At 45.1% G+C, this 19,343-nt stretch overlaps 1 protein-coding gene across 2 annotated transcripts in view; it reads left to right on the top strand.

Moving 5' to 3' along the window:
• Window positions 1-19,343, top strand: part of SH3RF3 (SH3 domain containing ring finger 3) — a gene marked incomplete at its 5' end in the record, with an annotated part of 355,085 nt that overhangs the window by 218,722 nt on the left and 117,020 nt on the right. For both annotated transcript variants that reach the window (XM_080813191.1, XM_080813190.1), the window contains one exon: window positions 8,846-8,941. In XM_080813191.1, the coding sequence (XP_080669317.1) occupies window positions 8,846-8,941 (96 nt within the window). The remainder of the gene's footprint in view (window positions 1-8,845; window positions 8,942-19,343) is intronic.

Genomic DNA, 19,343 nt, shown 5'->3' with positions numbered 1-19,343 from the left:
GAATATCCTGTGTGGGTTTTTGTGTGGATATAAGTTTTCAGCCCTTTGGTTAAATACCAAGGAGTGTAACTGCTGGATTGTAAGTTAAGAGTATGTTTAGTTTTGTAAGAAACCCCCAAACTGTCTTTGGAAGTAACTCTGCTATTTTGTATCCCCCACAAGCCATGAATGAGTGTTCCTGTTACCCCACATTCTTGCCAGCATTTGGCGGTGTCTGTGTTGCAGATTTTGGCCATTTTAATAGGTGTGGGGTGACATCTTGTTGTTTTAATTTGCATTGCCCAAATGACATATGACATGGAGTATTTTTTCATATTCGTATTTGCCATCTGTGTCTCTTCTTCGGTGAGGTGTCTGTTACATCTTTAGTTCATTTATAAATTGGATTTTTTGTTTTCTTATTTTCTAAAGTAGGCCCCATGCCCAGTGTGGGGCTTGAACTCACAACCCTGAGATCAAGAGTCACATGCTGACTGAGCCAGCCAGGAGCCTCTGTTTTCTTACTTTTGAGTTTTAAGAGTTATTTGTATTTTTTTGAATCATAGTCCTTTACCATATATGTCTTTTGCAAATATTTTCATGAACCTGTGGCTTACTTTTTATGCCCTTTGACAGTGTGTTTTGCTGAGCAAAAATGTTTAATTTTAAGGATTCCCAACTTATCAATTCTTTCATGGACCAGGCTTTGATATTTTATCTAAAAAGTCATCACTAAACCCAAGGTCATCTGGAAATTCTCCTATGTTACCTGAGAGTTTTATATTTTTGTGTTTTACATTTATTCTGTTGTTCACTTTGAGTTAATTTTTGTGAATGCTGTAAAGTCTGTGTCTAGATTCATTTTCTACATGTGGATGTCCAAACATTCTAACATTATCTTTTGAAAAGACTACCTTTCTCCATTGTATTGCCTTTGTTCCTTTGTTGAAGATTGGTTGACTGTGTTTATGTTGGTCTAATTCTGAATGCTCTCTTATGCTCCATTGATCTATTTTTGTATTCTAATACCAATACCACACTGTCTTCAGTAATGTAATTTTAAGTAAGGCTTGAAGTTGTATTGTGTCAGTTTTTGTTCTTCTCTTTCAAATTGTGTTGGCTGTTCTGGGTCTTTTCCATTTCCATATGAACTTCAGAACCAGCTTGTCAATATTCACAAAATAACTTGCTGAGCTTTTGATTGGACTTGCATTAAATCTAGAAGTTGAGAAAAATTGACATCTTGACGGTATTGAGTCTTCCTATCCATGAACATGGAACATATCTCTATTTTGTTTTTTCAATTTTATTCATCAGAGTTTTGCAGTTTTCTCATATAGCTCTTATAGGTATTGTGCTAGATTTATATCCTGCAATCTTGCTATAATTGCTTTTTGGTTCCAGGAGTCTTTTTGTTGATTCTTTTAGATTTTCTACATAGACAGTTATGTCATCTGCAAACCAAGACAGCTTTATTTCTTCCTTCCTAATTTGTATGCCCTATATTTCCTTTTGTTATCTTATTGTATTAATAGATTTCCACTATGATGTTGAAAGGCTGCAGTGAGGAGGAAATCTTTGCCTTATTCCTGAACTTTGCAGGAAAGCTTCTTGTTTCTCACCATTATACTGTTAGTTGTAGGGTTTTTTCATAAATGTTCTTCATAAGTTGAAGAAGTTTCACACTGTTTCTAACTTGCTACGAGCTTTTTTTTTTTTTAATATCATAAGTTAGTGTTTGGTTTTGTCAGGTGCTTTTTGTGCATCTATTGCTATGAGGTTGTGATTTTTTTCTTCTTTAGCTTGTTGATGTGATGAATTATATTAATTGATTTTTGAAAGATGAACCAGCTTAGCATAGCTAGGATAAATTCCAGTTGGTCATGCTGAATAATTCTTTTTAAACTTTTTGTATTCAATTTGCTAATATTCTGTTGAGGATCTTTATATCTATGCTTATGAGAAATATTGGTCTGTAGTTTTCTTTGCCTGCTGTGTCTCTGTCTGGTTTCAGTATTAGTGTAATGGTAGTTTCAGAGAATGAGTTAGGAAGTCACCCCTCTGCTTCTACCTTCTGGAAGAGATTGTTAAATAATTTGGTATATCTTCTTCTTTAAATGTTTGGGAGAATTCACTGATAAACTCAGCTGGATCTGGTGCTTTCTGTTTTGGAAATTTATTAATTATTGATTCAATTTCTTTAATAGATATAGGTCTATTCAGATAGTCTATTTCTTATTGAATTTTGACAGATTACATTGTTAAAGGTCCATTTCATTTAGGTTATCAAATTTGTAGGCATGAAATTGTTCATAATATTCCTTTATTGTCCTTTTAATGTCTAGGATCTGTAGTAATGTTCTCTCTTTCATGATTGATAGTAGTAATTTTTGTCCCCTCTCTTTTTTTCTTAGTTAGCCTGGTTAGAGGCTTATCAATTTTATTGATTTTTTCAAACAACTAGCTCTTGGTTTTGTTAATTTTCTTTATCAGTTTTCTGTTTTTAATTTCATTGATTTCTGTTCTAAGTTCTATTATTTCTTTTTTTCTGTTTACTTTGGATTCAATTTGCTCTTCTTTTTCTGGTTTTCTAAGATAGAAGCTTAGATTATTGATTTTTAGATCTTTCTTCTTTTCTGATGTATAGATTCAATGTTATAAATTTCCTTCAGCCCACAAATTTTGATAAGTTGCGTTTTCATTTTCTTTTGTTGAAAATATTTTAAGATTTAGTTATTTAGTATTGTATTGTTCAATTCCCAGGTATTTTGTAATTTTCCAGTCACCCTTCTGTTACTGATTTCTAGTTTAATTCCACTATGTTGTATTTTATGGCCCCAAGTGTGATCTATCTTGGTGAATGTTCCATGTGAGTTTGAGAAGAATGTATATTTTACTGTTCTTAGATGAGATAGTTTATTGATGACTATTATATTCAGTTGATCGATAGATGTTGTTGCCTTCAACTATGTCTTTACTGATTTTCTGCCTGCTGGAATGGTCCATTTTTGATAGAATGATGTTAAAGTCTTCAACTGTAATAGTGGATTTATCTATTTCTCCTTGGAGTTATGTAAGTCTTGACTAATATATTTTGACTCCCTGTTCTTAAATGCATATTCATTAAGGATTGTTATGTCTTCTTGGGGAATAGAGTCCTTTATCATTATATAATCGCCTTCTTTATCCCCAATAATATTCCTTGCTCTGAATTCTGTTTTGTTCAAAATTAATGCAGCTATTCCCACTTTCTTTTGATTATGTTATCATGGTATATCTTTCTCCATACATTTACTTTTAATTCACATGTATCTTTATATTTAAAATGGATTTTCGAGGGTGTGGAGAAAGGGGAACCATATTACACTGTTGGTGGGAATGCAAGCTGGTGCAGCCATTCTGGAAAACAGTCTGGAGATTCCTCAAGAAATTAAAAATAGAGCTACCTTACAACCCAGCAACTGCACTACTGGGTATCTACCCCAAACATACACATGTAGTGAAAACGAGAGGCACATGTACCCCAATGTTTATAGCAGCAATGTCCACAATAAACAAGCTATAGAAGGAGCCGAGATGCCCTTCAACAGATGAGTGGATAAAGATGAATGAATAAAGAAGATGTGATCCATATATACAATGGAATATTACTCAGCCATCAGAAAGGATGAATACCCACCATTCACATCAACATCGATGCAGCTGGAGGATATTATGCTAAGTGAAATAAATCAAGCAGAGAAACACAATTATCATATGGTTTCACTCATATGTGGAAACATAAGGAATAGTGTGGAGGGTCACAGAGGAAGGGAGGGAAAACTGAATGGGAAGAAATCAGAGAGGGAGACAAGCCATGAAAGACTCTGGACTCCAGGAATCAAACTGAAGGGTTACAGAAGGGAGGAGGGTGGGGGGTTGGGGTAAGTGGGTGATGGGTATTAAGGAGGGCACATGTGGTGATAAGCACTGGGTATTATACGCAACTAATGAATTGTTGAACACTTCATCAAAAACTGATATATATGTATATAAAAAATATGGTGTCTATCTATCTATCTATATATATATAGGCTAATTGAACATAATAAAAATAAATTTAAGGGTTTATTGTAGACAACATAGCAACATAGTTGGATCTTACTTTTTGATCCACTATGACAATCTTTGTCTTTCAATTTGTGAATATAGACCATTGACATTCAGTGTGATTATTTGATATTTTTAATTAATATTTACCATATTTATTTCTGTTTTCTATTTGTTGCCCTTGATTTTCATTCTTATTTTTTGTTTTCCTCTCTTCCTTCTTTTTAGCTTTCTCTGTTTTAATTGAACAATTTATGTGATTCTATTTTCTCTCCTTTCTTAGCATATCAGTTGTACCTTAAAAAAATTTTTAGTAGTTGTCCTAGAGTTTGCAATATACATTCACAATTAATAATGCTCATTTTCAAAAAACACTGTACTATTTCACAGGTAGTATGAATACTTTATAATAATAAAATAATCCTATCTCTTTTCTTCCGCCCTTTATATCATTCTGTCATTCATTTCACTTACACACTTGTATAAATATATACATGATATATATATAATATATGTACATAGCATATGTAATTGAATGCATTGCTGCTACTTTAATTTTGAATAAAAAACAAGAAAAATAAAAGTTTTATTTTATCTTCACTTACTCCTTCTCCAATGTTCTTTTCTTTATGTAGATTCAAGTTTTTGACCTATGTACACTTTTCTTCTCTAAAGAACTTCTTGTAATATTTCTTACAAGGCAGGTCTACTGGCAACAAACTCTTTTAATTTTTGTTTGTCTGAGAAAGCCTTTATTTCTCCCTCACTAGTGAAGAATAGTTTCTCAGTGTACACAATTCTAGACTGGTGGGTTTTCTTCTCTCAACACTTTGCATATTTCACTCTACTCTTTTCTTTGCATGGTTTTAGAGAAGTCAAGTGTGATTCTTATTTTTGATCCTCTATAAATATGGTATTTTCCCCCTCTGGCCTCTTTCAGTATTTTTTTCTTTATCTTCGATTTTCAGTACTTTGCTATGCCTAAGTAGGTTTTTGGCATTTATCTTAGTTGGTGTTCTCTGAACTTCCTGGATCTGTGGTTTGGTGTCTGACGTTAATTTGGAGAAATTCTCAGTTGTTATTGTGTCTAATATATCTTCTGTTCCTCCTTCCTTCCTTCCTTCTTTCCTTCCTTCCTTCCTTCCTTCCTTCCTTCCTTCTCCTACTGATATTCCCGTTACATATAGGTTATACTTTTTATAGCTGTCTCACAGTCCCTGAATATCCTGTTCTCCCCCCACCCCCAGTCTTTGTTCTCTTTGCTTTTCAGTTTTGGAGGTTTCTGTTGAGATGTATTTAAGGTCAAAGATTCCTTCCTTGGCCATGTTCAGAGTACTAATTTTCTTATCTAAAGATTTTTCATTTCTATGATGGTGTTTTTGATCTCTAACATCACTTTTTTGGTTCTTTCTCAGACTTTTTATCTCTCTACTTACATTGCCCATCTGTTCTTTCATGCTGTACAGTTAATCCATTAGAGCCCCTAGCACATTAATCATAGTTGGTCTACATTCCCCATCTGATAGTTCCAACATCCTGGCTATGTCTGAGTCTGGTTTTGATGCTTGCTCTGTCTCTTCAAACTATATTTTTGGTTTTTGTTTTATTTTGCCTTTTTGTATGTCTAGTAGTTATTTTTTTGGTAGACAGACATGGTGTACCAGGCAAAAAGAATTGCTGTAAATTGGCCTTTAGTAATGTGGTCATGGTGTTTAGGGAGAGGGAGAGCACTGTATAGTCCTATGGTTCTATTATTGGGTTTCAGTCTTTTAAGGAGCCTGTACTACTAGACTGTAAACTCCACATGCATGTCTCCATTTTCCCCATTCCTCCTCAGGTAGTACAGGATGGCTAGAGTGGGCTGGAGTTGGCAGACAATACCATAATTTAGTTAACCGAATCTCTTCTGCTGTGCATTGTCTGTAGTTTCTACCTAATTGAACAACACTGAAGTGAACACTCTCAGAGCTAAATCTTTTTGCACATCTTTGATTTTCCTAGTGTAGAGTCTCTAGAAGTGTTGTTGTTCAATCAGTGGGTATACAGGCTTTGATCTTTGATAGAAATTGACAAACTGCATGCTATGAATTTCTGTGTCCACCAAAAATGATGAAGTGCCTATTCTCTCCATCCTGACCAAAACTCCGAGTTGGCTTTATGTTCTTCTTTGCTGACTTGATAGGCAAAATCAAATATTGAAGAAAAAGAAGACTCTTCTTTCTTACAATTATATTTTTTTATTTGTGAGTTATAACTTTTAAAAATATGTTGAATGGCAATTTGCTTTTCTTCTTTTTTGTGAATTGTCTTATTTTTGCCTTTAGCCTATTTTTCTTTTTAAGGTATTTGTCTTTTTTTCTATTATGTCTTTAAGTCTTTATATAGTATGGATATTAAATCTTTGTCTCTCATATATCCTCCAAATATTTTCCTACGTTTTTGCCTTTTTGTTTTTAGCATAGAGAATTTCATTTTTGTGTAGCCAAATCATTGTTATCATACTTCAAAAGAACTTCCCAAGCTCAAGATTCAACATCTATTCATATTTTCTTCTTGTATTCAAGGTTTTTTTCTAACATTTGAATCTTTACTATTTATGCAATTAATTTTGGCATATACAGTATATTAGAGAACTTCTATTAATAGCCACTTTTAATCACATTTTCTAACTTACTATTGCTGGTGTATGGGTAAACTAATGATTTTTATGTATGTAGTTTAGAATTTGCAGTATTTCTCAAATTTATTCTAATTTTTAATTGATAACTGTTTTTTTTCTAGGTAAAAAATTTTATACCTTCTTTCCAATATTAATGCTTTCTGTTTTATATTCTTTTACTTCTTTGGCTCTAATTTCTAGACAAGTCTAGACAAGTAATAGTGTGTATAGTATGGTAATTTCTCTTTTTTAAACCAAAATTAACCTGATGTTTCTTTTGAATTTTACAAAATTTAACGTCTTTATTGTGCTATTTTATTGTTGCAAAAACTCTGATATGTAGGAAGCCTTCAATTTTCTTTCCCTTTGCATGATCAGCAAAGTCCTAGGGGCTTCCCTTGGCTGAGTCTGAGCTGAGTTCATTACAAGCCCAGGGCTCTTACAAGCTGTGAACTTGTGAGGTGAGCAAGGCATGGGAGTTCAGAGGCATTTTCTGTACATCTCCCCTCTAGCCAGTTGACCACGTTGGCTGATGGTTACCAGAAAAGCCCATACATTCTAATGGCTGAACTAGAATAGGAAACCATTACAAATATCACTTTGGAGCCTGAGAACCGATTACCCTGTAACATGTGAAATGATATGGTCCCCTTGTAGTGTCTATTGCGTTTTTCTGGCTTGTATCAATTGAGAGAAGAATATCCTAAAATCACAGATCATTTTGTTATTTGGAATTTTTTGAAGTTGGGAGGCTGGAATAAGGGCAGAGAAAATGAAGGGTATGATTGTTCCTAGGCTCTACTCTGTACCCCTGGGTGAAGAGGGGTTTGGAATAGACCACAGCGACCTGCCCCTCACAGACACACATCCTTGCTTTTCGCTATCTGTGTTCTCTGAAAGACATTTCCCACTCCTACTAGGTGACTCTACCTTGACCCAGATGAATACCCCAAATCTCTATGGTTCCTTAGCTCACAGGGAGGCCAGGTTTTCTGGTAATTTCATGTAGTTTGCTGGCCTAAAATGTGCCTCTTAACCAAGGGAGGCCCACCAGTCCCATATTATTGCTTCCCATTAAAGTATCGAAGACTCAGATGGTACCTTCAAATCCAGTAGGGGTCACCCCACTAGGCTGGCCATCAGCTCCTTAGCACAAGTCCCAGATGGGCCAGGTGGTCCCTAGCAGATTGTTGAGGGACAAGTGACAGGGAGGTTTTGATGTGGCAGGACAGGGGGCGGGGTGGTTTGGCAGACAGCCCATGGCATACCGAGAGGAGGATGGATATTGGAGAGGGAACAGAGGCCAGCCACAGGCCCCTGGTGTAGGCGCCATTTTGCCTGTGGCATCCCTGTCTGGCCCTCTTAGCACTTGCTGCTGCCTGTGTTGTCTCCCTTCCCCACTCCTCTTCCCTGGTGGGTTCCCCCTTTTGTTCTCCATCCTTGCTCAGTGCCTTCTCTCTCCCACCCTCCTCTCCGCACCCCCATCACGTGTCCCTGCAGCATCTGGCACCCGTGAAGGCATCCCGGGCACGTCCTTGCTCACAACTGCCAGGCTGCCAGTCTCCCCGGAAAGCTCCTCTTCCTCCATGCTTCATGCCTCTTCCTTTCCCTTCCATCTGTTTCCACTTAGTGCATCTATACTTGGCATTGTCTGAGTTGCCAAAGAATTTAGGAGGGTTATCCAAAGCTTTTTGTACCCACGACTCTAAATAAATGGAATTGGATTGGGTCATTTTTCATTTGTGGATGGAGCCAGAAACTTAAAAAGCTTTATACTTGCTGAATTTATTTTTATTCAAAATAATTTTATTTCAGTAAATAAATAATAGGAACATGAATTTTAAAATACTAGCCATATTGTAAATTACCACACGTTTCTGTTTGAGGATTTTTGCAGCTATAATCAATATGTAAGAGAGAAAGTGGGAGACTATGAGTGAAGATGTAAGGGCAGATTGTTCTGGATGTCAGATCCCAGATGGATAACAAACCTTTCTTTGCGTCATCGTGTAGGATCTTTTCTTAGTTTCTGCAATACTGACTGGTTTCTGTTTTTGTTGTGTGTGTTTCATTGCGTGTCCATGTGCTTGTGTTCATGATGGGTTGCGGCAACCCCAGGACGAGATCCTGACCGTCATCCGAAGAGTGGATGACAACTGGGCAGAAGGCATGCTGGGAGACAAGATTGGGATCTTCCCCTTGCTGTACGTGGAGGTAAGGTCACGCTCTCAGACGCGCGTCCCCTTCTACCCTGATGACTGTGTCACCAGGCGGGGCAGGGGGCAGGGGTGGGCTTCTGGCCTGGGAGCCCCTCTTTCAAGAGAGGGAGATGGGGACCGTGTTGGGTTTTTGTTCAGACTGCTGTGCTATGAGAATTGTGTTGGCTCCTTGAATCCCAGGCCTGGTTGCAGACCATCTCACTTTGTGGACAGTGAAGGAGGGCCCAGATGCGGGCTTTCCCTACTTCTCCTAGAAATCCTGTACTGGCACCCACTTTCCCCAGGCTCTCCTGGGTGCTGCTGCTCTAGTCTCCCGAGCCATAGAGGAGAAGGCAGCGTTCCCCATGTCCCTGCAAACGGAGCTGAAGCTGGCTGGCTCTAGAGGGCTGTTTGCAGTCTTCCCAGGACCTGGGTAACTGGGGTGCTCATCCAACTGCGAGTCGCTAAAGCAAAGATGATTTGGGGTCTATTTATTTCCTGTCTCCTTTCCGTAACTAAGGAGCATATTTGGTTTCCAGTGTGTAAGTTATGGGCAGTGGCTACACCGGGAGAATCTTTGAATGTTTCCCCTGTAAACCCGTTCACTGTGGGCTGTTTGTGTGTGGGCAGGACTGTTTGCGCATTGTGTGTGCGTGTGCCATTTGTCAGTGCAAGTCACATGTGTACACCCACAAGCCAAGACACGCTTCATCTATTAATCACCGCATTTATCTGTATGAATCATTTTAGCTAGTGCTTACTGCATGCTCACTATGTGGCAACACTTTCAAGTACTTGCTCATTTAATTTTCTCAGCAACTCTGGCATATGAAAGCCAGCAATGTCCCCACTTTACAAGTGAACAAATAGAGGCACGGAAAGGTGCATGGAAAGGTCCCTTGGTGGGTAAATGGCAGAGCCGGAACATAAACACAGGCTGTTTGCTGTAGACTTAGCCCTTCCCTGCCCTGGCCTCCAGGACCCCTCACTAGCAAATTCTACTTCATTCATCCTGGTGTGGGATTCCACGTGCTGGTAAGTGACACAGCCGGCTTTGCCATGCTTACCGAGTGGTGTGTGGTGATCCTGTCTCCTGCAGGATCAAATCCAAATGCTACAGTAAGACGTTCACCACTCTTTGCAGTCTGACCCTCATCTGTTTTTCTAGCCTCATCTCTGGTCATTTCCTCTCCTTTCTCTAAATGCTCTGGACCAGGGGATCTCTCACAGTCATTTTGGATAAAGTGCCCAGGAGATTTTGAGACCCTCTCACGCAGTAACTGTAAGTCTACACACACACACACACACACACACACACACACAGTGCTCACACACAGTCCCGCCCGCATATCTGTATGGACTCATACACACTCTAGCACACACTCTCACACTCAAAGTCCACACCCACACCCTTCTCTATCACACTGTAGGAGTCAGATTCCCCAAACACTTTGTAAGCTTCCATCTGTGCATTTGTTCCAATTTCCAGGGATGCGTTCTTTATCCTGCTGCTTAAGGTCGAAGAACCTGATGCCTGAGTAACAGTTACAGTGCAGTGCAGAAGTGAAAAATCTGGTCTCCCAGACATTTGTAGCTGGGGGAACCTCTTTCCCCGGGTGGACCTATGAGGATACTCAAACACATATGCAGAAATGCTTATGGAAACTTTCTCAGGGTGGCCCCAGCATCAGCGGTGGGATGGATAAGTAAGGATGGTATGTCCATACGATGGAATACTATCCAGCAGAGAAAATGAACAGAAGACTGCTGCATTTAAAAGCATGGCTGAGTCTCACAGACAAATCTTTTGAAAGAAGCCAGACACGGAAGAGTATGTACGATTTTCGCCTTTAGGAAGTTCGGAGGCAGCCAGAATGACTTCAGGGTGATGGAAAGCAGAGCAGCGGGGCCTCTGCAGGGAGACTGACGGGAAGCAGTGAGAGGGAGGCCTCGGGGAGGTGGAGGTCTTTGATGTCTTGCTCGCGGGCACGCTTAAGCAGTTGTGTGCCACTGTAAAATGGTGTACAGTTAACATGTGTGCACTTGAAAGTGCAGATTAAGAAGCTAAGACAGAAGCAACACCGAGGCAGTTCCCATGGGCACCCTCTGGGGAAGGCCAGGCCAGACTCATCAGCTACCAGCCCTCTGGAAGGGCTCAGGCATTGTCAGGGAGGCTGAGGGCTTGGGCTCGGGGCTGGGAAACCAATCTGCTGGGCTCTCTGAGGGCTCTCCTCAGTTCCACAGACACACTTGGAGGGCAGACTGGCCTCTCTGCGCCTTTCCAGGGCCTGAGCGCTCAGCCACGGGAGACAGGGAGACAGGGAGACATTTCTCCCTTGAGGACTTACAGGCAGGCTCCCTCTTCTGGCCCAGAAGCCCTTTGTGCCCTGTGCCTCCAGTGACAGTCCCGTGTCTGCTCTGAACATGGCTCCCTTACTCCTTGGTGTGTTTGCTCAGAGAGGACGCCCTGAAGGCCCTTGAGGCTCAGGGGTGCTCAGCCCTCCTCCCAGGGGCAATGGCAGAGCAAGGCTTGAAGCAGCCGTGGGCAGGGGCCTTGCTCCTCTGGATCCCGCTTCTTCCTGGGCAGGGCCGTGGCCCGGGTAGTGCCTGGCCACACACCCCTGCCCCAGAAGCCCGGGCCGCAGCCACAGCACCCCGATCTGCTCTGAAACGGACTCCTGGCTTCTCATTCAGCAACCCCTGAAGACAAGAAGCCCCAAACAGGTTATTTCCTGAGCCTGCTTTCACTGTTTCTCTCTCAGTTCCCTTTTGAAGTACTTGAGTGGCCCTGCCCCCCGCGTAGCCTTAGGGGTGGATTCTGGGGTTGCGGAGTTCGGGCTGTCTTCCCTCCAGGAGGCTGAGCAGGCCTTTGAGATCCAAGGGGTTGGAGCTCGGGTCTTCCGCAGAGTTTGAACCTGAGCTTCCCGTTGAAGTGGTTTCTGCCCTCATGCTTGACCCAGGTGGATGTGTAAGAAGTGAACAGGCACTTTGGCTCCACAGATTACACAGTCATCTCCTGAGCAGAGCTGTTTCTTCACCCTGGGCTTGCCAAGCAGGCCCAGCGGGACAAGCTGTAAAGCCAGGCTGGAGGCGGCCTGGCCTGGAGCTACTGGCGGCCCGTCTTCTGAGAAGGCTGTCCCAGTCTCTGGAAAGATCTATACTTCTGGTGTACTGCAGATATAACCCTCTCCTCCACGCTCCCCATAGTGCCCAGGGGCCTGGCTGCCACCGTATCCCCATCCGCGACCTGGGCCGGCTGGTGTCAGGCACTGACTCTGCCTGCACCTGGCTCCTTTGCCCTCAGGTCCTCGCCACTCCTGTGTGACTTCTCTCCCCACCTTTCCAGCCCCCTCCTGGCTTCCCCAGCCACTGGCCCTGTGTCTGGAACCTGCCTCCGGAACCTGCCTCCTTGTTCTTTTCTCCCTGTTGGTTTCGTGAACGATCAGTCTCCAACAGCCGTCGCCACACCGGGCCCGCAGGCCATGTTGCTGACTGACGCCTGCCTGTCTGTCTGGTACCTGTGGGACAGGGCAGCCTCGCAGGTGTCCACTCAGGACAGAGAGAGGACTCCGCATGGCTCTGGCCCCGGGGGGAATAAGCCCAATCACGTGACAATGACATGGCCTTCCTTCTATGTCTCCAGGGAGCCAAGGAATTGTCATCATTTTCCTTTTTCAGAGTGAATAAATCTGAGAGAATTCCTCAGGCCCGGGGGGCCAGGGAGCCCTCCTCCTCCATGTGTGGGGGCTCAGTGCTGCCTGCCACGGGGTAAATGTAAGGCACTCTGTCCTTCTCCTGTCCTGGCATGGCTGGGTCTGGCTTTGGGATTCCACCCTGCAGTGTGACTAGACCCAACCGGAGGTCCCGCCGAGCCAGACCCATCGTCCTTTCCCATGGGGCTCCAAGATGGCATGCTTGGCATCTGCCTTTCATATGGGTCTCAGGTCTTCCCCTAAAAGCAGGGTCTATTTCTCATGGGCCATGGAAACCCCAGTGACAAAACCCTGAGTGGGCCCGAGGCAGCTCAGAGCATCATGGGTTTCAGAGGTAGGCCACCCTGGGCTCAACACCATGTACTAGACGTGTTACATTTGGCACATTTCTCATCCCTTCTGAGCCTCTTTCCTCTCACATACAAGGGCAATAGCATGTCCCTCATGGGCATAGTTGCGAGGCCTCAAGACAATAACAGAGTGCACAGACCAGGCATGAGGTAGGCTCACAAGGGCCATCTCTGTTGTTGCTCTGCTATCATAAATGTTTGTTGAGTGAATAATTGCTCATTGGTCCATTCATGTATTTACTGAAGAGCTCTGTGTCATTCCTGGGCATTGACCATATTTGGCCTCATATTTCTGAGTGTTTTCTCACAAGTGCTCCTTTACGCTCTGCAGCGGGGGTGGGAGCTCTTCAAAGGCAGGCATGCCCCTATTTCTGTGCAGGCAAGACAGCCCCATCATGGTTCCCTAAGCTGAGCCAGGTTTGCAGTTGGGTAATGTCAACAAGACAGGCAATGCGTATAGTCACATGCTACATGAGAAGAGAGGTAGCCCACCTGAAAGCTGTTCCTGAAGAGGGTTCATAGGAATCAGCCTCAGTCCAGAGAGATCCAGAGACAGGATGCAGGACTGTTCTGCTCCGAGCCTCAATGCGGAAGTCGCATGGAGACTTAGAAGATACATTTGGAGATTTGCCTGTGATGCTTGTTTACAAGGAAAACTTCTCCATGGGGCCAGAATTAAGATCCCAAAGACCACGATAGGCTGGAAACACAGTTGAAAAGAATGGTGAAATGCTCAAAGTGTCGAGTTATGCCTTCACGTTTAGAAAATTAGTTGTTTTAGGCAAGCAATGGGGAGACATGGATCACCAGCAGTTAACCAAGAAAGATCTCCATGTTACCATGACGTGATGGTGCTCTACTTCTGCCGAGTAGGATATTTAAACATTCCCTGCTCTTCAAGGGTAGTGTCTGTGTGGTTGGCTACTCACATTGTCACGGTGGATCCTCCCTCATAACTGCTTAAGGAACAGCCAGAAAGGCCAAGTGGCTGAAAACAAGTGGGCATGTCTGGTCCTGCCCCAGGCTCCTCCTCAGTAGTCTGCCTCCCCACACAATACCTGAAGAGTGTTTCTCTCAGATCCACCCTCCCCTGTTCTCTACTGCAAGCCCCAGCTTCCTCCTTCCCTCCCAGCCTGGGCTCCATGGCCTCAAATGCAGCAATCTCCAAACCCATCACCAGATGCCAAGACCCAGCTTCCCAATTTCCACCTAGTATGGTGGCATCAGATCCTCTCCAGGCATCCAAGATTCCAGCCACCCAAACTTCCACACTGCCTTTCCTAGCCCGGGGCCCCTATGCAAGGCCCCATAGAGCTCCTCTTCACTCTTTAAAACCCAACTCAAATGGTCCTTGCTCCATCAAACCATTCCCTGAGCCCTGTCAAGGTACAGGGCTTCCAGCATTTTTTAAACTTGTTCCCTCCTCTGTTCAGATCAGGATCCTTCGAGTCAGGGTCCTTTTCTTGTCCATTTTTAATACCCTTAGCACTTAGCAAAGTGACTGCACAGTGGGTGCTTAATAAATGTTTGCAGGAGTGATAGCTGGTCAGGAGATTAGCACAAGCATCGACCAGGAGCCATTTTCTGCATCTAACAAAATGTAGTGACGGTCCAGAGCCAGAGGCTGTTTGGAGGACTTGGAGGCACACTGAGAAGGGGCAAGGAGTGGGAGGAAATGGGGTTGGACTGGTTCTTAACTTTAAAGACAAACCATGTGATATTTAGCGGGGTACTAACCCAGAGACTGGCTGTCTGGAAGTAGCAGAAAGAATGTGGTTGCCTTGCTTCTGAATTTTGGAGTTTGCCCAGATCTTCCTTTATCGGTCCTCTCCCTGGTCGGCTGGCACCTCCCCTTACATCCAAGCACCTTTGCTGGGTCTCACTTACTCCCCAGTGGACTGCAGGGTGCACAGACTTGTCCCCTCACAGCTGTGTGCCATTGTCTGTCCCACTTGCCCTGGACTCCCTGGCTGCGTGAGGCCAACTCCTACCCGTCCGAGGACACAGTGGAGGAGGGGATGGGGATCCTTTTGTTTCACTTCCAGGCTTCAGTCACACAGCTCCTGAGGCTGAGCTCCACACCCTTTCAGCCATCTCCCACCCCTCTCTGGGAGAGAGCCCCGGTTTGATCTCTGCCCCTGCTGGGGTGAGGGCTTCCTCCTTGCTCCCACCAGGCTCGGCACTCACCCCTGTGCAGGGACTGTTCACATCCACTTAACCTGAGACATGCTGCGGGCAGGACTCTGTCTGTCTCCTTCCCCTTCGTACCCCCAGGGCTTAGTACCCAGAGAAGGTGCAGTGGCAGGTTTCAGTGGGAGAGGGAGCCCCCCACCCCGGAAATCTGGCTTTCCTGTGCTCTGCGGATGCAGATATGCAGATGCATAGGTGAGGACCGTTCATCTGATGGACAGGGGGTGACATTGGTAGAGAAAGGCTGTGCTGTCAGTGTGGAACATACCCAGGCCCAAGGGCTGGACACACTTGTCAGGGAAGCCCTGTTCCATCTTCACAACAACCAGCAGGCCTACTGGGGTGCAAGTGGTGCTCTTTCCTTCCCTCTGGTGTGTCACTTGTCAACCTTTATTCAACAGACACACGTTAATGCATTTCCTTGTTTTATGCTCTTGCATTTAGACATACAGATGAGGGGATGGCCCTCTGGGTTCCCTGGAGGCATGGGAAAAATGGGAAAGCAAGCCGATCAAGTGGGCCGGCTCATGCTCTTGATGAGAATTTATTCAGCTCACATGTGGTGGGATGGTGGCTGTCCTTGGCCTCACCCGAAAGGGGGCAGGTTGACTCTGGGACTTTACCTGGGGACCCCACACTCCAGAGGTAAAAGGACCAGATTGCTAGGGGTTTGAGTTTAGGGAAGGGAGTACCTGGAAGCCAGGTGTGGTGCAGAAAGAGAAGTTGGGAAGAGGGGTGATGAGTGTAATATTTGAGGTATCGTACAGGCTGTGACAGGTGAACCATGAGACCATAGGGCTCAACCACAATAGAGGGTCGTATCTGGCTGTTCTGGTTGGCCAGGCTCACGCAGGCACCAGGGAGACCATGTTAAAGATGGCTGTGCCATCTTTAACATGTGGTAGTGAGGACAAATTGGGAGTTTCATAGGTCAGGCCTGGCCATGGACATCAGACCACCACCCACAGGCTGTGGCCAGTCACACGGCTGCCTGACCACAAGGTCGCTGGGGACCCAGGAGGTTGGAAAGAGTGGATCCTTCCGACAGGAGGGGCTGCCCATTTAGCATGCGTTTTAATTTTGTTCAGTGTGTGTTTCATTAACATAAGAAGGAAATAACATGAAACGTCAGGCCATGTTCAGAGGACCCCTACGGAAAATCCCTCCTCCGTGGAAGCGTCCCTTCCCCACCAGCCTGTGAAGTCCTTCCGTTGTGTGGCAGAACCACAATAAACCTGGACGGGTGAGTGGGTGGATAAGGGAGCTCTCTGGTGAAGAGCCAGGAAAGGGACACATGTCAAGTGGTTATAAGAGTCCAGGGAACACTTTGGTCAGTTCTGTGTTGGATGAGTCACCCCGAGGGTAGAGTAGTGAAAGGGAAGAGATAAGACCCAAGGGATCGGAGGGGACAATTGATGAGTGGTCCCTGCAGAAGAGCTGGGAGGGGATGAGGGCCCACCTTGAGGTACAGGGGAGAAATCTGCCCTTCAGAGGAAGGAGGAGGTGAATGGGGAAGGTTCTGGCACACCGAGGCCTTTGGGGATGTTCAGAGTTTATGCTGAGTTGCCCTGCTCTCCGCTACTTAGCAGATTATTTGTTGAGAATGACAAGGTTTGGGGCTTAAGAACAGAGGCCATGTGGGGGCTGCTCCAGGGGAAGATGGTGGGGGGTATGGGAGAGTTGCTACTGGGGTTGGGGCTCAATCATGTGGGGGTGCTAGTGGGACATGTGTGCCGGGCTGCAGGGTGCTGTGGGAGGCTGAAGGCACTGGCCACCAACTGTGGAGCCAGAATGGAGGGCAGTTTGGAAAGAAAAGATGATTCCAGGGAGAGAAGGCTCCCAGGCTACAGGTAATGATGGGAGGAAGCCCAGATCCAAACAGATGTGAGGGACTACAAAGTGGAATTTGAAGGTTGAACATGGGCTGAAGTCCATTTTCTCTCCCTCTGACACTCCAAATGCATCAAAGACAGCTCTGCCATTCATCACCCCACCCTTAGCTAGATGTACCCCAGAGTGGCTTCTGCATACAGCCTATTTTTCAAACCAGGAGCCGAAGCATGGGCACATAGTGGATGTGTCCTCTGGATCCTGCTGCCTTAGGACAGCTCTGCCCTGTCCTGTTTCCTGCCCTTCTGCTGCTCCCACATGAATCCTTCGTGACCTCCCACAACTGTGTGTGGTCCTCACCGATCCTGAGGGAAGGAGTCCCAGTCCTCAGGGCACTAGAGGCCTGGAGCCCCTGCACGCATGTCTCAGGACAGCTGTATTCTCGATGGTGAGAGAGATGGGGGAACAGGGCCAGGCTCCAGAAAGTAAGCTGGGGCACAGCCCCATCCCAGGGCCAGTGGGAGCCCAGACAATTCCGACTTTGGGGAACCAGACCCTAGCCCTCTGTTGGTGCCAGTACTCATAAACCCCAGTCTTGGTGTTGAATGAATCTTACATGGTGTTAGGGAGAACTGTTGATGGGATGCTGTTTCTAGATCCTGGAGAACTGATAGAGACAGAAATGAAAATCTTGAATTAGCCAAATAAATGAATACCTAAATCTGTAGGGGTAGTTACCAATGACAGCAGCTTCCGACTTGGGAATACTTGTCTTTGGCACAATAATTACAATGCAAATTGTTAGACAATTTGGTTCTAAACTTCAGTTGATTACAATGTTGAACTCTGTAGCACGGTTGTCTCCTTGTCACTTCAGAATTTACAAGAGAATAGTATTTTACAAAGAGAATAGTATTTTGACCCTGCATCTCAAAAGATGGTATTAAAGCATTTGGTAATGACTCCTTAGTACAACTGGCAGCCTTCACTGGGAACCAGCGAACTCGGAGGTTACCCACCCTACGTGCTCTGTACTGCTCCACGCCTTGGATTCGCCATCTCCCGATGCAAAGAAGAGATCGCTCATGATTTCGTCAACTTCATCTTGGTGCTCCAGCTCCTTGCCTGGGGAGGGCAGTGTATTTTCAGGGAGGAAGATGAGGAGGATGTGTGGTGTGGCTTCTAAAGGAATGCCCATGCCCAGGTTCCTGAGGAAAGCAGCAGAGACACTGATGCTCAGAGACCCTCTTCCCCTGCTCAGCGCCCTCCACAGACCCTACACTACCTGGGATCCAGGGTGGACTCACAGGTGTGTTCCTGGTTGGGTAGTGCTTGTTCTTTGTCACCACTCCTGGCCTCTGTGTCCCCCCTCCTTTCAAGGACTCTCCTTGCTCCTCAGAGGGAAAGCCAGCATGTCAGGAAGTAATATGGGTGATGGGAGAGGAAAGGGGACTTCTCAGGTTCTTGACAGCGACCAAGGACACAGCCAGCCATTCCCCATACTCACAGCTGCCCAGCGAGTGGGGGTGAGTGGCTCCCAGCCTGAAGGGCTCACCTGGATAAAGGGCATTGTCTGCTTACTTTTTATTTCTTTCCCTTATCATTCTTTACTGTCTACAAATCATCAGCTCTGCTAACTTGTATGAAGCATTGGCAGAAACGCCCCAGTGCTAACATGGGGATGGATTTCGTCTCCCCGACTCTGCTTCTCTCTCTCCACACACTACTGTCAGGGCCGTTAGGAGCTCAGAGTGTGTGTGGACAGGTGGGGATTAGAAACAGTATGCTGATGCCAGGTACTCACTGGGGACCCATGGAAACCCCCCAAGTATCAGGTTAGCAGCCTGATAAGGCTTTAATAACATTTTACCCTGATGCACATTTAAACCAATGATGTTCAACCTCGTCTTCACATTTTACTGCGAAGCAGTGAGGGGAGTTGATGTGGCTGCAGCCTTCCCACAGCTCTCCTGCCCTTGGGGCCTCCCTCCTGACCAGGTCTGCTGCTATCGGAGCCAGTGGGAGGACCTGACCCCAGATCCTTCCACAGAGGTGGCACATTTTCTCTATGTAGCACATTTGACCAAACCTCACCCATTCTTTCCTGCAGAGAGATTTCGTTTGAAGCACGGTGCTAGAATTCCTGCTGTCTGGGGAAGGAGATGAGCAGCAGCCTCAGCAAAGGGAACTGGCAAGTGAGAAGTGCAGAGCCGTCACAGACAGGTGGATGGGGGCAGATTATGCCTCTGACTGGGGCAGTGGGGTGGCTGGTTTGAGTGTCTTGGGGAGTTTAGCTCAGACACCGTGCTTCCATCCCGGAGTTTGACTGGAGTCC

Source organism: Martes martes (genome assembly GCF_963455335.1).
Source record: "Martes martes genome assembly, chromosome: 9".
Taxonomy (NCBI): domain Eukaryota; kingdom Metazoa; phylum Chordata; class Mammalia; order Carnivora; family Mustelidae; genus Martes; species Martes martes.
This window is presented reverse-complemented; position numbering and strand designations above follow the sequence as displayed.